At 39.8% G+C, this 24281-nt stretch overlaps 1 protein-coding gene across 1 annotated transcript in view; it reads left to right on the top strand.

Moving 5' to 3' along the window:
* LOC136858689 (A disintegrin and metalloproteinase with thrombospondin motifs 12) overlaps positions 1-24281 on the top strand; it is a 477582-nt gene that overhangs the window by 214668 nt on the left and 238633 nt on the right. The window contains exon 6 of the mRNA XM_068225727.1: positions 13822-13911. Within this exon, the coding sequence (XP_068081828.1) occupies positions 13822-13911 (90 nt within the window). The remainder of the gene's footprint in view (positions 1-13821; positions 13912-24281) is intronic.

Here is a 24281-nt window from a genome sequence, read left to right as displayed (position 1 = left end):
GATTATCTCCACTGCTGTTCAATCTTGTACTAGATAAGATCGTTAGAACATGGGAGAAAGAAGTACACGGGATAAATATGGGAACGAGAGATAAGCGAATCAATATTAAGTGTCTTGCCTTTGCTGACGACCTAGCAATAATCACCCGCACTCCCGAGGAAGCCAGAACCGCTCTTGAGAATCTGCATGAGATTGCTATTAAGACTGGCCTCCAAATATCATATGAGAAAACACAATACATGGACTCCAAGAACACCAGTGTTGAATTACTTGGGACCAAATATGGCAATATCACACGAGTTAAACATTTCAAGTACTTAGGTGAAATTATTGGAAGCACTGGTAACGACAGGATAGCCAACAAAACTCGTGCCGAAAAATTACGTAAAGCCTTCACAGTCACCTGGAATATCTACAATAAGAAATCCCTTTCCATCCAAGGCAAGCTGCGTCACTACCATACAGAAGTCCTTCCTGAAGCACTCTACGCGATTGAAACATCAACACTGACCATCAATATCAATGGCATCGAGAAAATGGAATTGCAAATACTTAGGAAAATATTTGGACCAAAGTTCCAAAATGGAATATGGAATATGGGGAGAAGAACAAGAAAAAGCCTTTGTAAACACTAAAGTACTGCTAGAAAATTCGGTAAAATTAGGGTACCCTAGTTTCGACAGAAAATTCATAATTCAGACTGATGCTTCTGCAGTAGGAGTAGGAGCGGTAGTGTACCAGGATACACCCGAGAGGGAGCACAAGATCTCACATTTGGCTTTCATGAGTAGAAAATTGCGCGTACACGAGCTGAAGTACACCACTACTGAATTGAAAATGCTAGCTATAGTCACTGCATTGGCTCACTGGAGAAAATATGTGTACGGATTTCCAGTGGTGATTAGAACAGATCACAAAGCTCTCACTTTTATTCTCAAAACTGACATGGCTAATGCACGGGTTAGTAGATGGGCACTTTACGTCCAGCAGTTCGACCTTACGGTGGAACATTGTCCAGGGAAATTAAATGTACTTACCGATGCATTAAGCAGGAATCCAAATCCGGTGGAGCTCACAATACACTTAACCATGTTTAACCAAGAAGATCAGAATATACTGGAGAGACTTCGGAACATTCAAGAGGAACAGTCAAATTACCCAGAAACCGGACGGCTGATCCAGTATTTTCGTAAGGAACTACAACCCGGGACTCCACAGTACGCTGAGGCCGAGAGCAAAGCGGCAAACTATCACTACTTCAATAATATCTTACACAAATTCGTGGATGAGAACCACACGAAATTTAGGATTGTTGTACCCCCTCGATTACAGATCGACCTCGTGTGGGTAGCGCATCACTCCACTGGACATTCTGGTATTGATAAAGTGGTGGCGGTATTACAGGAAACATTCGTATGGCCTAAAATGCGAACTATGGTACAGAAAATACTGCGTACCTGTGACATCTGTCAGAGGGTAAAACCAAATCCTTACCTTCTGAAGCAGCCACCCAGACCACTAATACCAACTGAACCACGAAAGCTATACGCAATAGACTTTTTTGGCCCGTTACCCTCTGCTACAAGGGGCCTAAAGTACATCCTTGTCTGTATGGACGTGTTTAGTAAATTTGTAACATTATGCCCTATTCAGAAGGCCAATACTCGCTCGGCACTCTCGCAGATCAAGAAGAAGATAATACCCATTATGGGCAAGCCAGAGAGCATCTTAAGTGATCATGGGAGCCAATTCACTGCTGCAGGGTTTAAGCGTGAGTTAGACAGATTAGGAATTAAGCATGTCTTATCCAGTATCAGACACCCTCAAGCTAACCCGAGTGAGCGTGTCATGAGGGAGATATCCAAATACTTTAGGATATACTGCCCTAGAGAGCATTATAAGTGGAATGCTGTAGAGCCCATAATAACTGAGTGTATTAACTCAACCAGACATGAATCCACCGGTATGGTTCCGTCATGGCTTCACAACAATGTGCTGCTCAAACGTCCTTGGGAGAATGTAATTCCCTGCCCTAAAGACCCTCAACTGGCTAGGGAGATTTGCATTAGAAATGTGGCAGAATACTTGAAAACGCAAGCTGAAAAACGACTGCGTAGAACCCGGAATAAGAGGTTCCACAGGCCGCTACAAGTGGGAGAGTTGGTCTTAATTAAGACACCGACGGTATCTTGCCCTACTGAGAGATACTATCATAAATTTGCAGAATTATACACGGGACCATATCGAGTCATCCGTAGCTACGAGAATAACTCCCAAAGTAAGTAGCTTGGATGGCACCGTGACGAAGGTTTTTAATTCCGCCAATCTTATTTAGCCCCAGGCCAGTACCAGTTAAACAACGGAGAAGAAGGGGAGAATGAAGAAGAAGAAGAACTTGGAGAAGAGGAAGACGAGGAAAGGGCTGGAGATGGAGTTATCATGGCAGAAGGGAATGGCCAGGATGACGACGGTATACAACCTGAGGGCCCGGAAGAAGGAGAAGAAGAAGAAGAAGAAGAAGAAGAAGAAGGAATGAACGTGATTATCTCTGAAGACAGCCAGTTACAACCATCTGCGCAGCGAGAAGATAAGGATTGCCCAGACTGTGGCAGCAACCAGAGGAAATTTCTAGCTTTGCTAGATGCGTACTATCAAGTCAGGAAAGAAAGGGATGCCGTAGTGACCGCGGACAAAATCTAGTATAATCCTGGAAAAATGGAGGACTTGCAGCCTGGATGACTTGAGCGAGCAGGTGGTCTTTCATATAAGGAAAATAAAATTCCTTACGAAATTTTATTTTGGTGTCATGGAGGGCAAATGAACCATATTGGTCATTGTCCAAGAGTCATGATTTTAGCCGGAGAGATTGAGTACATTCAAGACCACCTGGAAGATACTTGTTTACTAATTTATTGCCTGGGAGAGGTTGAGTGTGTGCAGTTCTCGTGGGAAAGGAGCAGCTGAATAATTAGGAAATTTCTGGAAACTCATAAGATAAAGTTATTACCCCAGCCAAGCGCTTTAATTTAGACACAGGACGCTACACACTTCACAAAGATGGCGTGCCAACAAAGGATTTGGAGCGAAAAGGAAATTAATTTATATTTTAGAGTACGGAATAGATGCATTTAATCTGAGAAGAAATTTGCAGCCTCCATAATTGGCACAAAATTTTGATACGCGACATGAGCCTAGTTACAAGTGCATATTGGAGATATGTAATAGGCGCGCGCTATGCATATCAACCGCGGGCGGTAAAAGCTCGCGGGTAAATCATTAGCTTGGGTACGCGAGCCGTATTATAAATAGGCGGCTGAAGAGCCCTGGAGATCCACTCTCTGACTGTCGAGCTGTTGCGACGGCGTGATACAACTCCTGGCGGACATCGAGATTAAGAGCTGAGCAGCGCGCAGCTATCATCCAGCACAATCTATTGGGGAATGAAATTCCCCTCCACCGATCCAGCGAGAGCAACGTCGCAGAGAACGAGAAAGGAGGACGGCAAGCTGTAGAAACGGAGCAGCCGTCAAGACATCGAGCATCGACGCGGGGACATCAGGAAGGCAAGCTCACCACGACACCGAAGAAGACACCTGACAACCTTCACGGAAGCTGCCGAAGAAGCCTTTACCAGCCAGCATGACTCCAGTAATCCGTCTAACTTTGCGGCTAGCAGTGACAACCGTCAACATGAAATAAACTCCAGGGGTCCATAGAGAGCTGCCTCGCAATGTCTTCGGTACTTCCTGGTCAGACAGATCCAATTTACTCTAAGCATGGGATAGATCAAAATTAGAACTCAATATGGCCGTCAGCCACGACAGTAGCTCTCCAATGTATATAATAATTTGTATAATGTACATATGCACAGACCTCGAACTCAGGGCAGTAGGATAGGTAGTAGATTGTATATTTTCCCACTTGTATAAATTTCTGTTCCTTTTTAGTGGCATCTTTTACGTCTTGGTCATATTAGCTAGATCTCTTAGTCAGTTACGGCCGTTTCGACAGCAGTGTAGATTTTCATTGGTGGTCGTACGTAATTTTTACAAACTGGAGACTTACTCCTTGACTTGCATGGGTTAGCGTGGCTGGGTGTGTGAGCCATCGCTCTGGAGATGTAGATGCGCCAAATATATAGCTTATTGCACGCATTGACATTATGTGACTTCGCGCTGTTGAATGATGTATAATTAAGGTATGTTCATTACGCCTCATTGTAGCCAGGAAATTGTAGTGCCAGAGGAGTGTACCCTTATGTAATGATGGAGAAGCCCTGTGGAGGCAGATCTGAGTGAATGATATTTACGTCTTAGCCATATGAAGGCAGATATGAGATGATGATTATGTAATTTCGGCACTATGGATGTGACATGTACGTAAGAGTAGACGGATACTTGATGTACGGGGCAGGAATTCCCTGTAGTCGAACAGCTGTGTGCATCAGGTAGGGTGGCATGGCTAACACTCTCCTAGGTGATTTATGTGTGTCAAGGACGTCAAGTTTGACGTCACAGGCAAGAATTTTGTATCTCGCTGTGTCTGCGTTTTTTTTCTTAAGTGGTCTGAAGGGGGAGTCGCCCTGGCCTTAGCCGTGTGAATGGCTGCCTGCTAAGACCGCATTCTGTTTGTATGGCCATGTTCTTCATAGATTTGCCACTTGTTCTTTTGTAACCAAATGTTGGAACTGTAATTTTGATGGTGTTATTTATGAGTTTATGTATCTTAGTTACGCTGGACTGTGAGCTTTCATCCAGTCCAGACCTTGTACAGAGTAGGTTTGTTGTAAGTAGATCATGGGTTCGAGGTTCTGTGACACCACACTTTTCACGCATAGGAGATGGCTCCTTTGAGTTGTTGTGCACAGTTTGTTTGTCTCACTCTTTACTTTGACTTATTCCGTGATTCCGTGACTGTTCCAGCTTGGCTGTGCGAATGAATTGAGACCAGGAAATCAACGACGAATATCGCGTGACAATTAAATGCGATGTTAATTCCTTGTAATTTATGTGAGAGATTTGGTCTTTTTATTGTAATAAATTATGTCCTATTCACTGTGAATGCAGCGTTTTCCCCATTTTTTATTTTATTGTTGATTATTCTTACCTGCTAGTTCACATATCCTGTTGTCTTATGGTGTGTTGCCCTATGTTTTTTTCCCACTTAACCCTGAGACATGCTTTATTTGAGTGTTGCTGTGCGAGGGTATGTACGCAGGTAAGACTATGTGCAGGAGCTCGCGCTTGCGGGAGTTTGTCACTACAATGTTCTTGGCTCGAGACCGGCATTCGCCTGGCCGGAACCGAAGGGTGCTGTAGGGCACAATAGGTCGAACTGATGTGTTCACCGTTGTATACATATAAAAAAAATAGCTATGTGTGTGCCGTCAGGGCAGATGACGTTTGCTTGATTGTTGTAGGACGGGACTTTTTAAATCAGAGCGGAACAAACCTCTCGTTATGTTTCTGCAAATGCTCCTCTAGTACTATAAAAAAGGATAGAGAAGAAGAGCTATTTAACCTAGTCAAAATGTATTTTGAAATACTTTATGATATAAAATATTAGGACTTACACAAATTGAAAAAGCGGGGGAAACCTATCCGCTCGCCGGCCAGCCACTAAGGGAGAGTATTCTACCCATGTAACCTGACCATTTAAGAGGCGGGAAGGGGAGGGGTAGAGGTTTGGAGTGGACCGGACAGTTATAATTGATGCTATCTCTTGTCCTTTTTCTTTCTCTTCACATATTGGTTAGCCAACTTAAATAACGGATTTTCCTTCCTTAATGAATTCATTTAAATTTTTGTCAGTATTTTGTTCCTGATCTATGTAAATTTCTAATTTCTCCAGGACGTCCGTATATTTCCCTTTGTTTATTGAATGCATTTTCATGTCTTGTTCAATGTGGGTGAATGAATGATTATTTTCGTGCATGTGTTCGGGCATAGCTGAATATTTTCCTTACTTTTTGACTTTTATATGTTCTTTATATCTAATGGCTATATTTCTTCCTGATTGTTCGGTGTATTTTTGGTTACAGTTTTGACATGTCAGTGTGTATATCCCTGATTTATCAAATTGTTTGTCTGTGTTAATCTTGCTTGAATTTGCGAACATCTTATTATTAGTAGTAGTACGGTATGCTACTTGAATATTGCATTTCTTAAATGTGTTAGCCAGATCGTACAAATGCCTGTTCCTATACGTGAATACTACAGGTTTTTCCTTTTCTTTCTGTGTTTCGAGATGTGTTTTTAGTTTGTTGCTGGCACTATTCTTTATTTTATTGACATAGTTTCTTGTGTAACCATTGCTTTTTGCTATATCATAAATTAAGATCATTTCTTTTTTACGTTCTATTTCTGAAAGTGATGTATTTATCGCCCTGTTGATTAAGCTATAGAATGTGTCCTTTTTGTGCTGTCTTGGATGATTGGAATCGTTTCTAATTATAGTATTGGTATGTGTTGGCTTTCTACATATTTGGTATTCAAAATGGTTATTTTGCCTAGAGAATGTTATATCCAATTCAAGGATTTCTTCTATTCTGGTTCTATTGTGAATTTAATATGCTTGTCCATGTTATTAAAAATGTCAAATAGTTTCTCTGGTTTTAGTATTTATTCATTAATAATCACCAAAACATCGTCTACACTTCTCAGCCACAGCTCCAACCCTTGTATTTTATCTATTATCTTATTGGCCTCCAGGTGATCCAAATAAATGTTTGCTAAAATACCTGACGCTGGTGAGCACATTGCTACTCCCTTTTCCTGTTTGTAAATTTTATTATCAAATGAGGCGCCTAGTTCCGAAAGTCGACATCTGCATTTTTCAAGTTTTTGGTAAAAACGAAAAACTGTTAAAGCTCATCGTAACATAAAAATTAAATATATTTTATCTGATGTTTGTTACAAACTTTTATATAAACATAAAATAGGGCCGAAGGTCAGTTCAGCTATTTGTTTAGGAGATATTTAGCATTAAAAATTGCAAATGTCGACTTTTGGAAGTACAGAAATGGAAAGTCATATTTTGGAACGAACTTCTTGCATACGTCGAGTTTTGGAACAAAACACTGGACTTTGCTAAATAAGGATTATTTTAGCCACATAATGTTTTTAAACACTTGTAATTTAATAAACACACAAAATTTACAGTGAACACAATTTCTAGCAAATTACATGAGAAATAGTATGCTGTAACATAATGAAATACAATCAGCAGTTCGTCATATGGATTAGATTCCTAAGTCATTATCCACTTCCCTGGGTTCACAAACGAGGTCGTCTGTCACGTCACCTTCCACCACGTTTTCTTGATCCATGCACTCCTTGTAATATTGAAGTTCTGCATTGTTTTTCCACCCTTCTTCGTAGTGAAGTGTCAGCAATTTGTTCACGTCATTCATATTTTCTTCTTTGGCGGCTACACCAAAAGGCAACTAAATTTTATCGAAATTTACTGTCTTTCCCTTTCTAGTAATCCCTTTGAAGTCAGTTAAGTCACTCCTATAATTTTGCTCTCCACGAAGAAGAGTAGAGGATTTTCCTCTCCTAAATACAAATCTCTTGCAAGATTGAATTTTAAAATGCCATGACCCTGGTGCTTTAAAGGATGATTGCACGCTGCTTTTCCACTCATACACCAGACAATCAACACCTAACGTTTTCACCGTGCCAAACTGCATGAAGATATCAGTGTAGGTCTCTGGTTGTACAATAGTGTCCCTCATTCTAATCTCCTTTTCAATTCTCCCAAAGATTCTGTCTGGCGGTATGAAGGAGTGGCCTACAACGGGAAATACTATTTCCACTTCTTTAACTTGTGCGGGGAAATCGTTAAAAAGCCAATAGGAAACCATTCCTATCATGATACTATTTTTATTTTGACCTCCGCAGCCATCAGAATCCAGATAAACTTTTGTGATATCTGTAAGATCAAGATGATTAAGTGTGTCATAAACACAGGAAGCTATTTCGTTAGATCCTTTCGGACGACATGGTCCCAGCCACTGGTATATAAAAGTGTTTTGTATAGTTTGACGCTCATGCGATGTTCCTACACAGATTGTAAGATTGTACATATACAATTGTATGGAATAATATGTGGCTTGTTCTGGTAATTTTGGTAAAGTTCAATTTTTTTGGCAGTCAAAACTTAGTATCAGTTCATTATTTCTTTGATTACGCAGAACATCATAATATGCTTGTGCCCTTAATTTATGTACTCTTAACTCGGTTATGATATTATTCTTTTCATGAGGAAAGTTACAGTTAGTAATCTTAGCCTTCAGCAACAAGCTTTTCGAGCAAGCATCACTGGCTGGAGTGCCAAATCCAATATTATATGTCCGACAGAAATAATGTCTAAAGAAAGTTGTCTTAACTCGTAGCTCGGCTGATACTGACTGGTTGTAACTTCTCCACAATTTTCTAATGTTCAGCTCACTTGACAAGACTGACGACCTTTCACTTGTCCTCTACAATAATGTAATTCACTAACAACAGTTAATTTCTGAATGAACATTTTCATTGCTAGCCTTTTATTTTCACTGTGTTTGCTACGAGTATCCCTCCTCGTTTGTCTATAGGTGGAAGACCGGTTTCAAAGTGACGCTTACAAGCCAAGTCTACCCTGTATTTTGATATCTGCCAGTTTCCTAGAAAAGTCGCCCTGCAGACAGGTACAGCAGGTTGCTTACCGGGTTGTTTTGTTGCCCTCTTCACAAAATACTTTTTTGAAATGTTCTTATTCTTATTAGTGCCATTACTCACAGTTCTCCTTGGAAGTGCTGCTGCTGTATACTTGATCATAAATGCGTCCTGGATAAGCGTCTTCGGCGTGCTGTAAAATATGATATAAAAATGTTTAATGTCCCTTGTTGTCAGTGTCTGGCACTGAAATGCCCTCTTCTTGTGACTGCATACTGGTACTTTTGGGGGCTGTGAAGCAGCGTATCTGAAAAGGGAACATCTCTCTATATTTTCCTCCACGAACACATTTTACTGTAACGATTATGTACGAATTATTGCTAAACAAATAAGAAGATTCTCAACTTTCCCTTTTTTTCTTGTTCTTTGTCAAGTTTTCGGGGTCACGGGAATGTTTCCTCCCACGACCAGGTACAGCAGGTGATACTCTTAATGAATTTTCCATTGTCTTCGAGAGCAGCAATGAATAAATCAGAGGTCAGCAGGCGACTCAACTATCGAGATAACGAATACTTCGTAAAAGCAGCGCGTTGTCACATTAGAACAAGCTTGGCGGGAACACTTAGAATGAAGTTAATTAACGCGAACATTGTTAATTTCTACAATCGTCAAAAGTGCGCGGGAATACACTATATAAATAAAGCATCATACATTTCGAGTTTTGGAACACATTTTGGAAGTTACATGAACTTCCTTATAGAAAATGTCGGATTTCGGAACGAATTGCAAATGTCGGATTATGGAAATAACTTGACGAAGCAGATGTCGAGTTTTGGAAATAAATTCAAATATCAATACCGAATTTTAACCACAAATGTCGAGTTCTGGAACGTCTTACGCCATTCATTTGATGCGTTTCTCGAACAGGGATAAGAACTCGGCAAAATCTATTTTTCGTAAAAAAATGTCAGATGTCGACTTTTGGAACTAGGCGCCTCAAATTAGAAAAAGTTACTCTCCAATGTAAAGGTTAGAATTCGTATAAATTCTTCGATTTCTACTTTATTTAACCTACTGTGTTGAAATGCATTCTTTCTTATGATATTAATTGTTTCCATTATTGGTATGTTGGAATGCATATCTATAATGTCAAAGCTATGAATGGAGTTATCTTTAGTTAGTGTGATCCTCTTTGTTTCCTCCGCTTGATTAATTTATGTAAGTCCTAATATTTCATATCATAAAGTATTTTAATATACATTTTAGCTAGGTAAAATAGATTTTCTTTCGTTATTCTTTTTTATAGTACTAGAGGAGCATTTGCAGAAACATAACGGGAGGTTTGTTCTGCTCTGATTTAAAAAGTCCTGTCCTGCAACAATCGAGCAAACGTCATCTGCCCTGATTTTTAATATGTATACAACGATGAACATATCAATGCAACCTATAAGGATATTAACTTCAAAGGATGTCAAATTGGACGTTAAGATGGTAGATTCCTAGTGGCAGCAACAATACAACCAATGGCAAGTAATATTTTATCAGTGGCTGACTCAGCTGATGGATCCATCCAGGGTGATGATACACGTTGTTAGAGTGTAAAGGATAGGAGGCATGAGTGGACTATTCAAGAGTGTTTTTCAAAATGGTCCATGTCTTACGTGTTAGGTTACAACAGGCATTATTATACAAAAAGCAAAGTGTAACATACAGTGGTCTAGAGTTGAGGTTATACAGGAAAATGCTTAATGTTAATATGATAAGATGTTGTATCTCGAGACTTGGATAAGGTAGATTTTGATGTAAATACGCCGACGAAGGGAGTTAAGGCTCCCGAAACATGTACGTATAAATTATTCAAATATTAATAATATATTGACAGGGCGGACCAAACAATCACCCGTTGTACATTACTGTTATTGCGAGTCAATACGGACCAATTAAGGACCGATATGGTCATGTTTGTCGACTTTAAGAGTATATCTATTAAATTACTTAATTCTATCCCTAACATTTTTATGTCATCCCTACTTGACTTCCAGATCCCTGTACCCTTATCAACGCTTCCTAGACCACCTCGTTTCTCTGATTGTACCTGCCTGCGACCCTTCTAAACAAATTTCCTAACTTATATGAACTACTGCGGTTTAAGTGAAGGCCACCTGAGCGCAGATCCCTATCTCCTTCCCACCCAGTAGGATATAGAAATCTCACTCCCAGTTTCCCACATAACCACTTCATAGCCTCATTTCAGTCCCCAAACACCTTCCAGTCAGTATCCCTCCTACACTGTACCCCGCTGATAACGATCTCCGCTTCCTTAAACTACACCCGTGCTGCATTTACCATATCCCACACATCCCCAACTATGTTGGTACTTGTACCTGCTTGCCTTACATTGTTGCTGCCAACGTGAAACACTACCTACTTCTACTTTCTCTCCTCATTCTCCTCTACTTTCCTCAACATCTGCCTCGACCTAATTCCTGGATAAACACTCTAACCTGCTTCCTTTTCCTTCACACACTTTCCCCACATGTCTAAGAATGGAACCCCGCATGGCCAGAGCCTTAACACTACCCACCTCATTTGATGCCCTCCCCTACTGGTCAGCCCTATCTTTCTTGACAGCTGCAGAAGTTACTTCCTTCCCACTTTTCTCCCCCCTACCATGACCCCCTTCTACCTGCCTTTTCCTCTCCTCTACTCTACATTTCCCTTCCTCCTATTTCCACACTTCAGCAAGAGTTCCCTGTTCCTCATCTTCCCTCGTTTGTTCTACCTGCAGTGACTCGTACATATTTCTTACGGGCACCTGTCGTGAATTCTGATACTGAACATAGCCCTTAGCCTGCATTCTTCTTCTCCTTAGAACGTTAGACCTCCTGTCTTCTACAATACTCCCCTTTCCTTTCCATCCCTCTTTTACACCTACTGTATCCTGTACATTGTTTGAGGGAGGCTTATCTTCCTTTCCTGTCTCCTGAGAGAATCGTATTTATCTCCCTCATACTCCTTAATGCCTTGTCACACCCACTGTTCCTACACTCCTTAGCCATTCTTTACTGAAAACTGAAAGAAATATAAAATAACTTATTACATGTGCAGAAAATTAAAGGAAAGAAATATTTTCTAGGATAGTACACAAGGATCACACGAATATAAAATAAGTAATATACTGCTACACTACAATACTTGTAATTAGTACAAATTTTTTTTCTTACAACACCCTAACAGGATAAAAAGTGCTGTTAGTTACTGAATACCGAAAGTAATACACAAGAATTACACAATTCTAAACTGCGGTTTAACAACAGAAGTGTAGTAAGAGAGTTCCTACAGATAATTCTGCTATAGACCCACTACACAAATATTTTGCAATAACAGATTAAGCAACCTAATTTATAATAAGATACTACAATCCTGTTCACTACAATAATTTTATACTCCGTTCAGACGTATCCTAATTACAATATGTTACTACTAAGCACAAACAGAAGTTAAAATTGGAAGTTTGAAATTCGCACGAACTACTCAAAGGTAACCAACAAAGCTAAATGCGTAGACAGATTATTATTAGTACTGTTTTATCCTGCTATGCCCTAATAGATACACACGAAAGATACACTCGAATATAGCAGACAAAAAATATACCGTACCTACACTACAATTCTCAAATGAAATGTGGTTATATGATTTTTACGGCTGGTGGATTATTGTTATTTTTCCCACTACGCGGGACGGAGGATAAACGTGTCTTTAAATGCTGAAAAAAGAGATTGTCCACAATAATTTCTATCAAAACTACGCCGGGGGCTTCAACTGTAATATTATTGGGATATATGAATTTGATTATGAACTTTTACTCGTTGAGTAAATGAAGGTGCAAAGTACAAAGTATGCCGGGAACTACAAATTGTCGGAATACAGTAATCAACTGATTCTTGTACTTGTTTACTCAAGTTCCATATACTCTTTGATCTCGTCGGCATACAGCAAAGAATCGTCAACAATCCAAAGACAGTTGAATAATTATCCAGTGAAATACTGTCTATTCTCTCCAACTTTTAAATCGAAGTTTACAGGCGTACCGTGTTATTTAATTGAATAAATTATTACCTCCTGTGGGTGGGGGCGGTAGAATAACACCCATGGTATTCCCTGCCTGTCGTAAGTGGCGACTAAAAGGGGCCCCAAGGACTCTGAACTTTGGAGCGTGGGTTGGCGACCACGGGGCCCTCAGCTAAGTCCTAGCATTGCTTCCACTTACTTGTGCCAGGCTCCTCACCTTCATCTATCCTATCCGATCTCCCTTGGTCAACTCTTGTTCTTTTCCGACCCCGACGCTATTAGGTTTGCGAAGGCTAGGGAGTCTTTCATTTTCATTCCCTTGTCTTCTTTGGCCGATACCTTCATTTTTCGAAGTGTCGGACCCCTTCCATTTTTCCTCTCTGATTAGTGTTATATAGAGGATGGTTGCCTAGTTATACTTCCTCTTAAAATGTTAAACACCACCACCACCACCGTGAAAGTTTGAACGGATATCTATATAAAATACTGGAAGAAGCCGCGGAAAATACAACTCCTTATGATAATCTGCCTTTGTAAGTATTATACCAACGAATCTACAGATATTTAAAACTAATTTAAAAAGTTAATTATTTTCTGAACTTAAATTCGAAACAAAGTACACCTAGCTAGCCTACTTAACCTAGAAAACGTAATACACTGAAAACCATTTGAACTACTTATTTTAAAATTCAAGTAAATATCACTACTCCCAATTTTTACCAAGAAACACTAAACACCAATATATAAGTAGCACTGAACGGATCACACACACACAAAATTAAATAATTTCAAAAGGTTTTATGTACTTTAGCACTACGATAATGCGAGGGCACTCTCAACAGCCGACCATTCACAAGCGCATTCAACAATGCAATCCTATAGACATGACATTGGTTTTTTGGGCTTATGCCGTGTCAAGTAGTCGTAAGAATTTCACCTTATTTTCTTGACACGGTATAAACCCAAACAGCCTATATCATGTCAATACATAGTGTTTTGGGACAAGAAATAACTTCATGTTTCTTAACAAATCCTACACGTTAAGGAATTAAGAATTAAAGATCAGTAAACTAAATTTAAGTATTTTACTTTGCAGGTGGCTTCTTTGTACCATGACTACACGGTTGGGAATACCATTGACGTAATACTGATGCGTATTATGTACCTGGATAAAGAAGAAGAAGAGGTATGGTGAAATGTTAATTTTCTTTGTATATGCGATAGCATGACATAATGCAGATAACTACATGAGGACCAATAATTATTATTTAGAGGAGAAGGACGCAAGCTAATAGAAAAAGAAGTGTAAAGCTTTCCTGAGCTCCGTAAAATGTTCATTTTCTTTGCTCCAGGACACACGAAGTTCAGTGTATTAAGAGCAGTTTATCTCTGCATTTCAAAGGAATAATTGAAGTCCGGATCCATGGCTAAATGGTTAGAGTGCTGCCTTTTGGTCCAAGAGGTCCTGGTTTCGATTCTCGGCCGAGTCGGATTTATAACCTTCATTGATTAATTCCGATGGATTGGGGGCTGTGTGTGTGTGTCGTATTCAGTGTTAGAATTCATTTTTTGTTAGGGGCTTTACGTCGCACCGACACAGATAGGTCTTATGGCGACGACGGGCTAGGAAAGGCCTAGAAGTTGGAAGGAAGCGGCCGTGGCCTGAATTAAGGTACAGCCCCAGCATTTGCCTGGTGTGAAAATGGGAAACCACGGAAAACATCTTCAGGGCTGCCGATAGTGGGATTCGAACCTACTATCTCCCGGTTGCAAGCTCAAAGCCGCGCGCCTCTACGCGCACTGCTAGAATTCATTGTAGGTAGGGTGCTGTCCTCACGGACACGAAGTGTACACTTTTCGTGGTATCAGTACATCAATAGGTTAGAATAGTCCTGTAACATGACATTAAAATGGAACACCCCTTGTGAGACCTCCGACAAAGCCCGAAGACTCACCTCCTCTACTAGTATAATATGGCGCTAGCTAAGTCGATAGAACATACTGGGCAATGATCTAATAATCTATAGTAGGAGAATCTTAATAATGAGAGGAATACTGTCAAACTAAGCAATAAGAAGAATGAATGATTTTTTTTACAATGCCAATTTAATTACTAATAAAGCACATCTTTAAATCTTTTTCACAGATATGCCACAACATAAACACATACATAACAAACAATAATATTTCTTAGGGTGTCTATATAGTCTTATTACTATAATCGCATAATCGCATTATCTCAGAAAATATGCCAGAAATTGAGAAGGCGTCCCTTCTCGGACTAACTAATCATTTAATCCCTTATCACTTCACACGAATCCCTATATACACAAATAATTAAACGGTGGCATATCACGTGTATTTTGCGTAGTTCAAGCTATTAATTTACATGATCAAATGACAAATCATATCGTTACGCTGTCAAGTTAAGTGAGGTTTTGTCTAGTTACTTGTGAGTACATTTTAAAGTATACGAAAATCGCTTCGTACCATTCATTTTTAAAACCCTATTCAGCTATCTCATGAGTGAATACATATTTACATGACGCAAATTCCATCGGGATGTTACTTAACACTCCTGTACAATTGACATCCACACGACGTTTTTCCCTGTAATGATGCATATTGATGAACCAAAGACCCTTATATTGAATGATAAATGTTACTCCTGAAAAATAAACGACAAGTAAATAAAACACTTCACATTCATATAACAGCTGATGGACAATATCATCCATCCGCAGTCGGTAGCAGCGGGTACGACTTTCACTGCTAGCCCCATTACCTGGAAGTGATCCAGGTTCCTTTGACCGTGTGGGTGTGTAACATCTCATCTGGAATCCCTGAACGGTAAGATTTATTCAAAGGAGTGGTGGGCATTCCCTCATCTATGATAGCTGCAGATCTACCGAACGATGTTATTCTACAAGTTATTGCGAGTAAGAGCTGTCTCTGAGAAAGAATGCGATCATTGAAACGACTTCTCTAAATGCGGCGGCAGTGTTTTATTTCTTTCTCTTTCTCTGAAGGCCATTGACCTGCCTGCTACAATGCACTTTCATTTTGTATTTAACAGGACATTCAGGTCCGTCTTGCGATTAATAACTTCGCTGCCTCATTCATTCCCATTCTCCTTCCAATGTGCCACTAATATCATTAACGCGAATCGGTTATAATCTAGCCCTCTTTATATTCACCACGCGGAATTACCCCTCGCGTATACTATTCAAACCACTGGGGAATATTCACATTTTCTTAAACCACAGACTTATTACAATCATCTACTCAGAGCTTTGCCCCTTTCTCTCTCGACTCAGCCATACGTGCAAGCTACAGAAGAACTTGTTCTATCGATTGGGAACAAAATACACACCGATACTCTTGATTTAAGCATAACACATTTATAATCACACCCACTGTCATCTCGTCATCTTGATGTTCATCATTCCCCTTAATTTACATAGGTGGGGTATCGAACACTGATGTGAAGCGAAAATAGAAATTTCAGAATGTTTCTGAAGACTCATACTGAATATAATTGATGGTAAACTGGAGTGAGTTTACATGAATCTTAAATTCCTTTACATAATGACCGTGCTTCACATTTTATTTAAATGAGGGGCCTTAAACATAACATGCAGTCTATCCCGTGAAAATGAAATAAAATACGGCGATACGACCGTGAAGAATATAAATATACTCCTAATAAGTAACTATTTAATCCCTTTCAAATTGCAAAATCCTAATCTACAGTCTACATCATTTGCATGCAATTAACATTTTACATTTTAATAGAAACTGCGACTCTCTAATACTTCAAAAATAGTACTCATCACTTGTCTGGTTCACTCCAACATCTCTCCCTCGGCAGGCATTCCATGGGGTCCTTAGCTGAGCATCACGGCTGCGTCAACAGCATCGAGTCCGAAGTTCGATCGCATATAGGCTGCTCCCATGATGACTCGATTCACGTTCGTGTTGAGAAGGTCTTGAAGTTCCGCGATGCGGCGAATATGTGCACACCTCGTGCACGTCGATCTGCTCCCAAGGATGACGTCGTCGCTGGTACACAACACAAATGAGGGGATTTTACTTAGTGAAACTGTGTTAATTTGTGACACATTATGCTACCTTACGATCAGAGAATCTCATAGACTCAAGTTCACTGATCAACCAATGGTATTGTTCATGTCGCCCATCACTCTCCCTCATTCGTCTTTCGAATTCACTATCAGCAATTAGGCCCAAGTTACAGACGTTCTGACTTTCACTTCACTGGCTCCTTGATAATGTCCTGACAAGTACGATTTCAACTCGGCCTATTTTACACAAGTCTCTATGGAATACAGAGTTAATTACTGCACTAGGGTTTTCTTAGCTGATACCGCCCTTTCCAAATTCACTACCAGTGAGCCGCTTGTTCGTCTCCCAGTTTATCATTTAATATTACAACAGCTAACAAAGCTCCTCCACGATTTCATCGACATTATTACACTCGTATACTGATTTCTTCCTGTCTGGCCAGGTTATCCTGCTACGGTATGGAGTAGACCGTACAGCCAGCGACTCAACGCCGAGTGTTGGGCGGCGGGAAATAACCTGACACCCTAAAGGAGCCAACGGCTTATGGCGGAGGAGCTCCCTTAGGAGGGTGATGGTCCCTTAGTGGAGGAAATGCCACTAGAATCCATCAGGTAGCGTCTGTACTTCATGTTAGGAGCGGCTACCAACAGCGTCTGTTCTCCATGTTAGGGGCGGCTGAGTCTACACCAGTGAAGGCAAGGGGAAACCACACTGGTATAAATTCCCAGGAAATCACTATGGCGAGGAATCAGAAAGAAACGGCCCCTAGTCCCGGGCAGCCCTTAAATGGGCGAGGGGTGCTAAGTATCTCCCGGCTCAAATTAGTGAATTCCGCAATAAGAATGGGGACTTGGAACGTCAGAAGTCTCTATGCAGCTGGCAAGCTTGACAATCTTATCAAGGAAATGGTTAGATTAAGAACACCATTAATGGGAATTAGTGAAGTTCGCTGGCCGGGTGCAGGTAAATGTCATCGTGATGATGGTACATTCTATTACTCTGGTAGCGAAGATAATGATAAAGATCATAGAAATGGAGTCGGAATCTTTATAAATTCTGAACTTACGAAGTATGTCAACAACTTTGTACCAGTCTCTGATCGAATCATGTTATTACAGCTTTCATGCTCACCTTTTAACGTAAACATCTTGCAGATATATGCACCAACAGCGGACAAAAAGTACGATGACGAAGTAGAAACATTCTATGAACAACTTGGAACTGTTCTTAAAGACTTGAAGAAGGATGAAATAACTGTCATAATGGGTGATTTCAACGCAAAAATTGGTCAAGGGCGTCGTTCCGACTTGGTAGGCGAATTTGGGCTTGGTAAATGCAATGACCGGGGAGAAAAGCTGTACGAATTTTGTGTAGAACATCAAATGGTTCTCACCAATACATGGTTCAAACTTCCAAAACGTCGTTTATACACATGGAAAGCTCCTAAAGATGATCCTCAGAATCCTGACTCAACAAGGAACCAAATTGATTACATTCTGATAAATAAGCGTTTCAGAAATTCCATCAAAAGAGTCGCAGCATATCCAGGTGCAGATATTTCCTCGGATCATAATCCATTGATAGCTAACGTAAGAGTTCGTCCGAAAATCATGAAGAATAAGCCTAGAAGAAAGGTACTAAATACACCTAATCTGCAAAATTGTGAAGCTCGGCAGAAAATTGCTCAGGATTTGAATAGGCATCAATACCAATAACTGTGAAACAGCAAATGATTTATGGAATCAGTTTAAAAGTCGGGTAGAGATACTTCTTCAAAACAAAGATCAAAAGATACATCCAATGAAGAAAAAGAAATGGATGACAGATGATATTCTTGAACTAAAGGAACAACGAAGATTAGTAAAAAATGAAGCAGAGGAATACAAAAAATTACAACGCCACATAAGGAAAGAAATACGTGCTGCGAAAGAGAACTGGATGAAAGAACAATGTGTGGAAATGGAAATCTTTCAGTCTAATCATGATCTGTTCAATATACATCGAAAATTAAAGGAAATAGCTGGTATGTGCAGAAAACGTAACCTTTCTGTACTGGTTGATGCTACAAACAGGCCTATTATTAATGAAGAAGTTTTAAATACTTGGGAAAATTATCTGATGGAAATTTTCTGTGATCAGAGGGGTGAGGAAACTAACCAACGAGCTAATTGTGAAGGCCCTGACATTCTTAAATCAGAAGTGTTATATGCTGTGAAAGTTTCAAAAAGCAAGAAATCACCAGGTCCAGATAACATCCCTGCAGAACTTCTTAAAATGATTGACGAAGACAATATCCAATTCTTGGTAAAGTTGTTCAATACTATATATAATACTGGAGACATCCCATCTGAATGGCTGTTATCTACATTCATCACGTTGCCAAAGAAGCAAAAGGCATGTAAGTGTAATGATTATAGGCTAATAAGCCTCGTGAGCCGCACACTTAAAGTATTCCTTCGTGTAATACATAACAGAATCAAGACTAAGTGTGAACAAGATCTCGACGAAACACAGTTTGGGTTCAGAAATTCGTTTGGTACAAGGGAAGCATTGTTTGCGCTAAATATCCTAATTCAGAACAGTCTAGATCAACAGCAAGAAGTGTTTGCTTGTTTCATTGATTTTGAAAAGGCATTTGACAGAGTTCAACATCCAAAACTTGTAGAACTCCTAAAAGATATAGGAGTTGACAGCAAAGATATCCGCATTATTTAAAACCTTTAATGGAGACAAAAGGCCGTTGTCCGAATCGGAAATCAAACTACAAACGAGATAGCCATCCAAAGAGGAGTTAGACAAGGTTGTGTTTTGTCTCCATTGTTATTCAACCTTTACTCGGATAAAATTTTCAAAACAGCTTTAGAAAATCAACAATATGGAATAAAAGTAAATGGCGGCATAATTAACAACATAAGATATGCGGATGATACAGTCATCCTGTGTGACAATTTTGAAGGTCTCCAACTCCTGCTCAATAATATCAGTGCAGTAAGTGAGGGCATGGGACTAAAAATAAATGTAAACAAGACCAAGTTCATGATCTTCAGCAGACGTGCCAATGCTGAGGCAATCTTACAACTAAACAACCGACAGATTGAGAGAGTAACCACTTTTAAATTTCTGGGTGCCATTGTCACTGAACAACTTGATCCCGAGAAAGAAGTGAAACAGAGGATAACAATAGCACGAAAAATATTTACAAAAATTAAATCTTTCTTTTGCAATGACTACTTAAATTTAAAACTTAGACAGAGGATGGTCAAATGCTATATATGGTCAGCCTTGCTATATGGTGTGGAAACATGGACTCTCAAGAACATATCAGTGAAACGCTTGGAAGCCTTTGAAATGTGGATCCACCGTAGGATGCTGAGGATTTCGTGGGTTGCACGACTAACGAACCAAGAAGTACTCAGAAGGGTAAGAGCAAGTCGGGAACTCGTTCAAACAGTAAAATTCCGGAAGATCTCTTACCTTGGCCACATCCTTAGGAATGACAGTTACCTCATCTTACAGCGGATTGTACAAGGCAAAATACAGGGTCGAAGAGGTGTCGGGAGGAGGCGAACATCATGGCTTGGAAACATCAAAGAATGGACTGGAATTCACAGTGCTGAAAGACTTTTCCACCTAGCAAGAGATCGTTCTGCATTCGCCACAGTGATCGCCAACGTCAGGGGGACCTGATACGGTACTATGAAGAAGAAGAAGAAGAAGAAGAAGATACAGATTTCTACTGAGGCGTCGCCTACTAGCGTTTAAGTCACACTCGAATTGCTCCCGTATAATTTTATTCTATGGTTTCACACCTTACATAAATATTCATCGTCACGTCCTCAGAGGATACGAATACCTCCACACATTTACGTAAAATTGTATCATTGTTACTATTATTATTATTATTATTATTATTATTATTATTATTACAAAACTTGTAGACACCAACGAATCTCTGCTGAATTATCAAACATTTTATAGCAAAGACTTGTTGAAGAATCACTCACGACTTACGCAACTTCACACTGCGACTGGAAATATTGAAGTGCCTTACTGTTCTGAATCGGTCTTCTTAAATAGGGAAACCGTGTTATACCTTATGAAAATTCACTCCACTAATCGGCAATTTACATCATTGGTTGAGATATCAAATTGAAGCCCTTTCACTCCAGTTTCCACTGATCGATTCTCATTACCGTCGCGTCGTGCATTTTGACGTAATCTCCCCTTTGGTGGCTTCGTGTGGGAGGGGCTGAACTTGCGGAGCTTCTGATTTTGCTCCCGCAATGTCTTTTCACCATCTGACAAACACCGGTTAGGATGCTTGTTTACTGCGTACTTGGTTACATTTCCATTATATACAACACTTCTTGGCGTGATGAATCTGCATTAATCTAGCCGGTTATTACGAGCCTTTATTCTTGGAAATCCGTCAAGTATTACCTGATTTCTGCAATTAATCCTTTTGAAACAGTTGATGTCTTGTGGATTGGTAGTGGTGTTTTCGCGGGAGAAAGAGCGAAGAAGTGACATTTTCCAGGGTTGAAAGCAATGTTTGTGACCTACTTAGCAGCGTGGGTATTCTCTCCTCTGTCACGCCTGCCTGAGAGCGCTTTTCCCGCAGGCGAAAGAATGACTCGTTAGAGCAAGTGCGCGTAAATAGAGTCTGGCCCATGGAACGGACAGCGCGCGACTCGTATCCCGGGAAGGGTGAACGTGCGCTAACTTGGGCACTAATTAAAGCATAAGAGCGCGGAAAAGGCATGTTTGAACTGTACAATGTCCTAATATGCTTCCAGTGATGTGATGAACGGTCATAGTATGTCGCATATAAGGTGTCAACTCGAAACACCAGCACCAGGCCATTATGGAAACATTAGGAATGTGATTACAAGATAATTACTTTTATTCTACGGAAGGCTAAAAGGACAAATGAAGTGATAATAAGAGTTAACGCTGGACAGTAAATTCTAACAGCAGAACAGACTGATTTCCAACATCACAGCGACCTGGTACGGAACTTTTGAGAAGAGGAAGAAGAAGAAGAAGAAGGACTTACTAGTGAATGTTCTGGGGCTAGTTCCTAGGTATGACATTTATAGTTGTGGACAGTCGAGCAAAGGTGGTATCAACTATGTACCAAGAGCAAATGAACGCCTTTCTTATTCACAGATGGTCCTTCGTTGAATATTTTTTCCTTTTCCACTAATTTGTTCAGTGAGGATGATTACCTAGTTGTACTTCCTCTTAAAACAAAAATCGCCACCACCACTACCACCGGCTTTTTGAATTAGTTCGAGTATGAGCCGGACTAAATTTAGCCCCGCTCTAGAGGTCGTTTAGCTGAGGGCTATCTTCATTAACATAGAAAACGTGGATGATGTTGTATTAGTAGGCAAAATACGAGAGATGAGAAGATATATAGAAAGTATGAAAAAAGACCGATTACCTTTTTGAATTACGGCGATATTAATTTCAAGAATTCATACCGCATTCATACATGCTACATGAGAACTATTAGAACTACTTGTGCATCCTAACCTACACGAGCATGGTTCTAATATATGGTTGCCAATATCTGCAGAGAACAAAATTGTCATTGCCCTGATTTATTACGGAATATAAAATATCCAATAAGAAAATGCAGATTTTTACGGATTTAGACCACGTTCAGCTGAATTGTATATGATGTCTCAGTTGCCATCGACAGATTCTTGCCTCAGTACATGAAGCTCCCGAGAAAGGAGGTTACTGGCAATGAGAAAGTTTCGCTATACTGCTTAATTCTCTCAACGCATTATTTGGGTTGTATTAATTTATAGTCTGCTTTAATAGCCAATTTAGCATCTTTAACATTTACTATTAAGTTATAATTATGAATTTGAAAAATAACAAACCTCCTTTCAATAAGCTATTGCACTGTACAAGCTGAGTTTTGACAACTGGAATCTCAATTCAGCCTTTAACTGCTCATTCAGTGTATCCTCTTCCAATTGTTCCCACCTGTTTGTACCAGCAATCATTCTCGCTAATTTAATGTCTGTTATTTCTAATTTATGAACAAGATATTCTGAGTACACCCAGATTTCACTCCCATAAATCAAAGTTGGTCTAAAAACTGACCGGTATAAAAGTAGTTTCGTACGGGAGCTGACTTCCACCTTACAGAATACTGCCTTAGCTTTACTGCACCTTGATTCAATATCACTGTACTACTAGCCGGAGAGAACACAAATCCTAAATACTTGAAATAACTTACCTCTTCTAGATTTTTATTCCTAACCTGACATTCAATTCTCTTAGTTTTCTTACCTACTGATATCACTTTAGTCTTGGAAAGGCTAATTTTCATCTCATACTCATTACACCTATTTTCAATACCACACTAAGTCCACCTGATATGCACGAAACACTATTAATTTCCTTTTTCGCCTCTTTTTCTCAGAGTTTTCAACTGTCCAGAACGTTTTCCATGCCGATCTTCCCAGACTTTTTGGTTTCATTTCGCTCTTTTTTTCTTTTATATAGGTACAACTCCCTGTGTGCAACAGTCTTTCTTTGGAGCAGCCTTTCAGCATAATATGTCATTAAAACCAAGTCATCTTTGTACGTCGAACTGCTTACTACATTTCCACCTAACTGAATCCCACCTTGCCATTTTTTATCTTTCAGTATGTAATGCGAGTAAACTATGAACAACAACTTTGAAATATTACAGCCTTGTCTTACCCTTGGAAGTACCATGACCAAGAGCTCATTCAAGCATCAGTTCGCACCACAACTCAACTGTATGTCTTTGACTGATTTTAATAATCTGTCCTTAATCCCATAGTCCCTCGCTGCTCTGGCATATGACTTCTCTAGATCTACGAAACATAAAACATTACTGTATATTCCGCTCGTAACATTTTTCAATTACCTGGCGCATACTGAAAATCTGATCCCGACAACCCTTCTGTGGTCTGAAAACACACTGGATTTCTTCCTACGTATTCTCAACCACAGATCGCACTATTACTTCCAAACTGCCAGTGAAGACCTTGCCTGGTACACTAGTCGAAGAAATACCCCGATATTTGTTGTAATCCTTGCTGTTTTCTTGCTTATAGATAGGTGCAATTACTATTTTTGTCCAATCAGAAGGTACCTTACTAACATTCCATGCTAATCTCATTATTCCATGAAGTAATTTCACCCCTGCCTTCCCACTATATTTCACCATTACAGCCCTAATTTAATCTATCCCCGCTGCTTTATGACAATGGAGTTTATTTACCATCATTTACATTTCCCAAGCGTAATTATTTCCCTAACATCATTGTCCTCCCCACGATCTCGGTTGTTGTTCGCGACGTCAACAATTATTTCATTTTACATTGAGAAGAACGTATAAATATTCTTCCTCCTGTCCAGCCATTCCCTGGGTCTATTATTGGTTCGCCTGGTATACCCAAAACACTATCCATTCCCTTTTAC

The sequence above is a fragment of the Anabrus simplex genome, chromosome 1 (assembly GCF_040414725.1).
Source record: "Anabrus simplex isolate iqAnaSimp1 chromosome 1, ASM4041472v1, whole genome shotgun sequence".
In the NCBI taxonomy this organism is placed as follows: Eukaryota; Metazoa; Arthropoda; class Insecta; order Orthoptera; family Tettigoniidae; genus Anabrus; species Anabrus simplex.
This window is presented reverse-complemented; position numbering and strand designations above follow the sequence as displayed.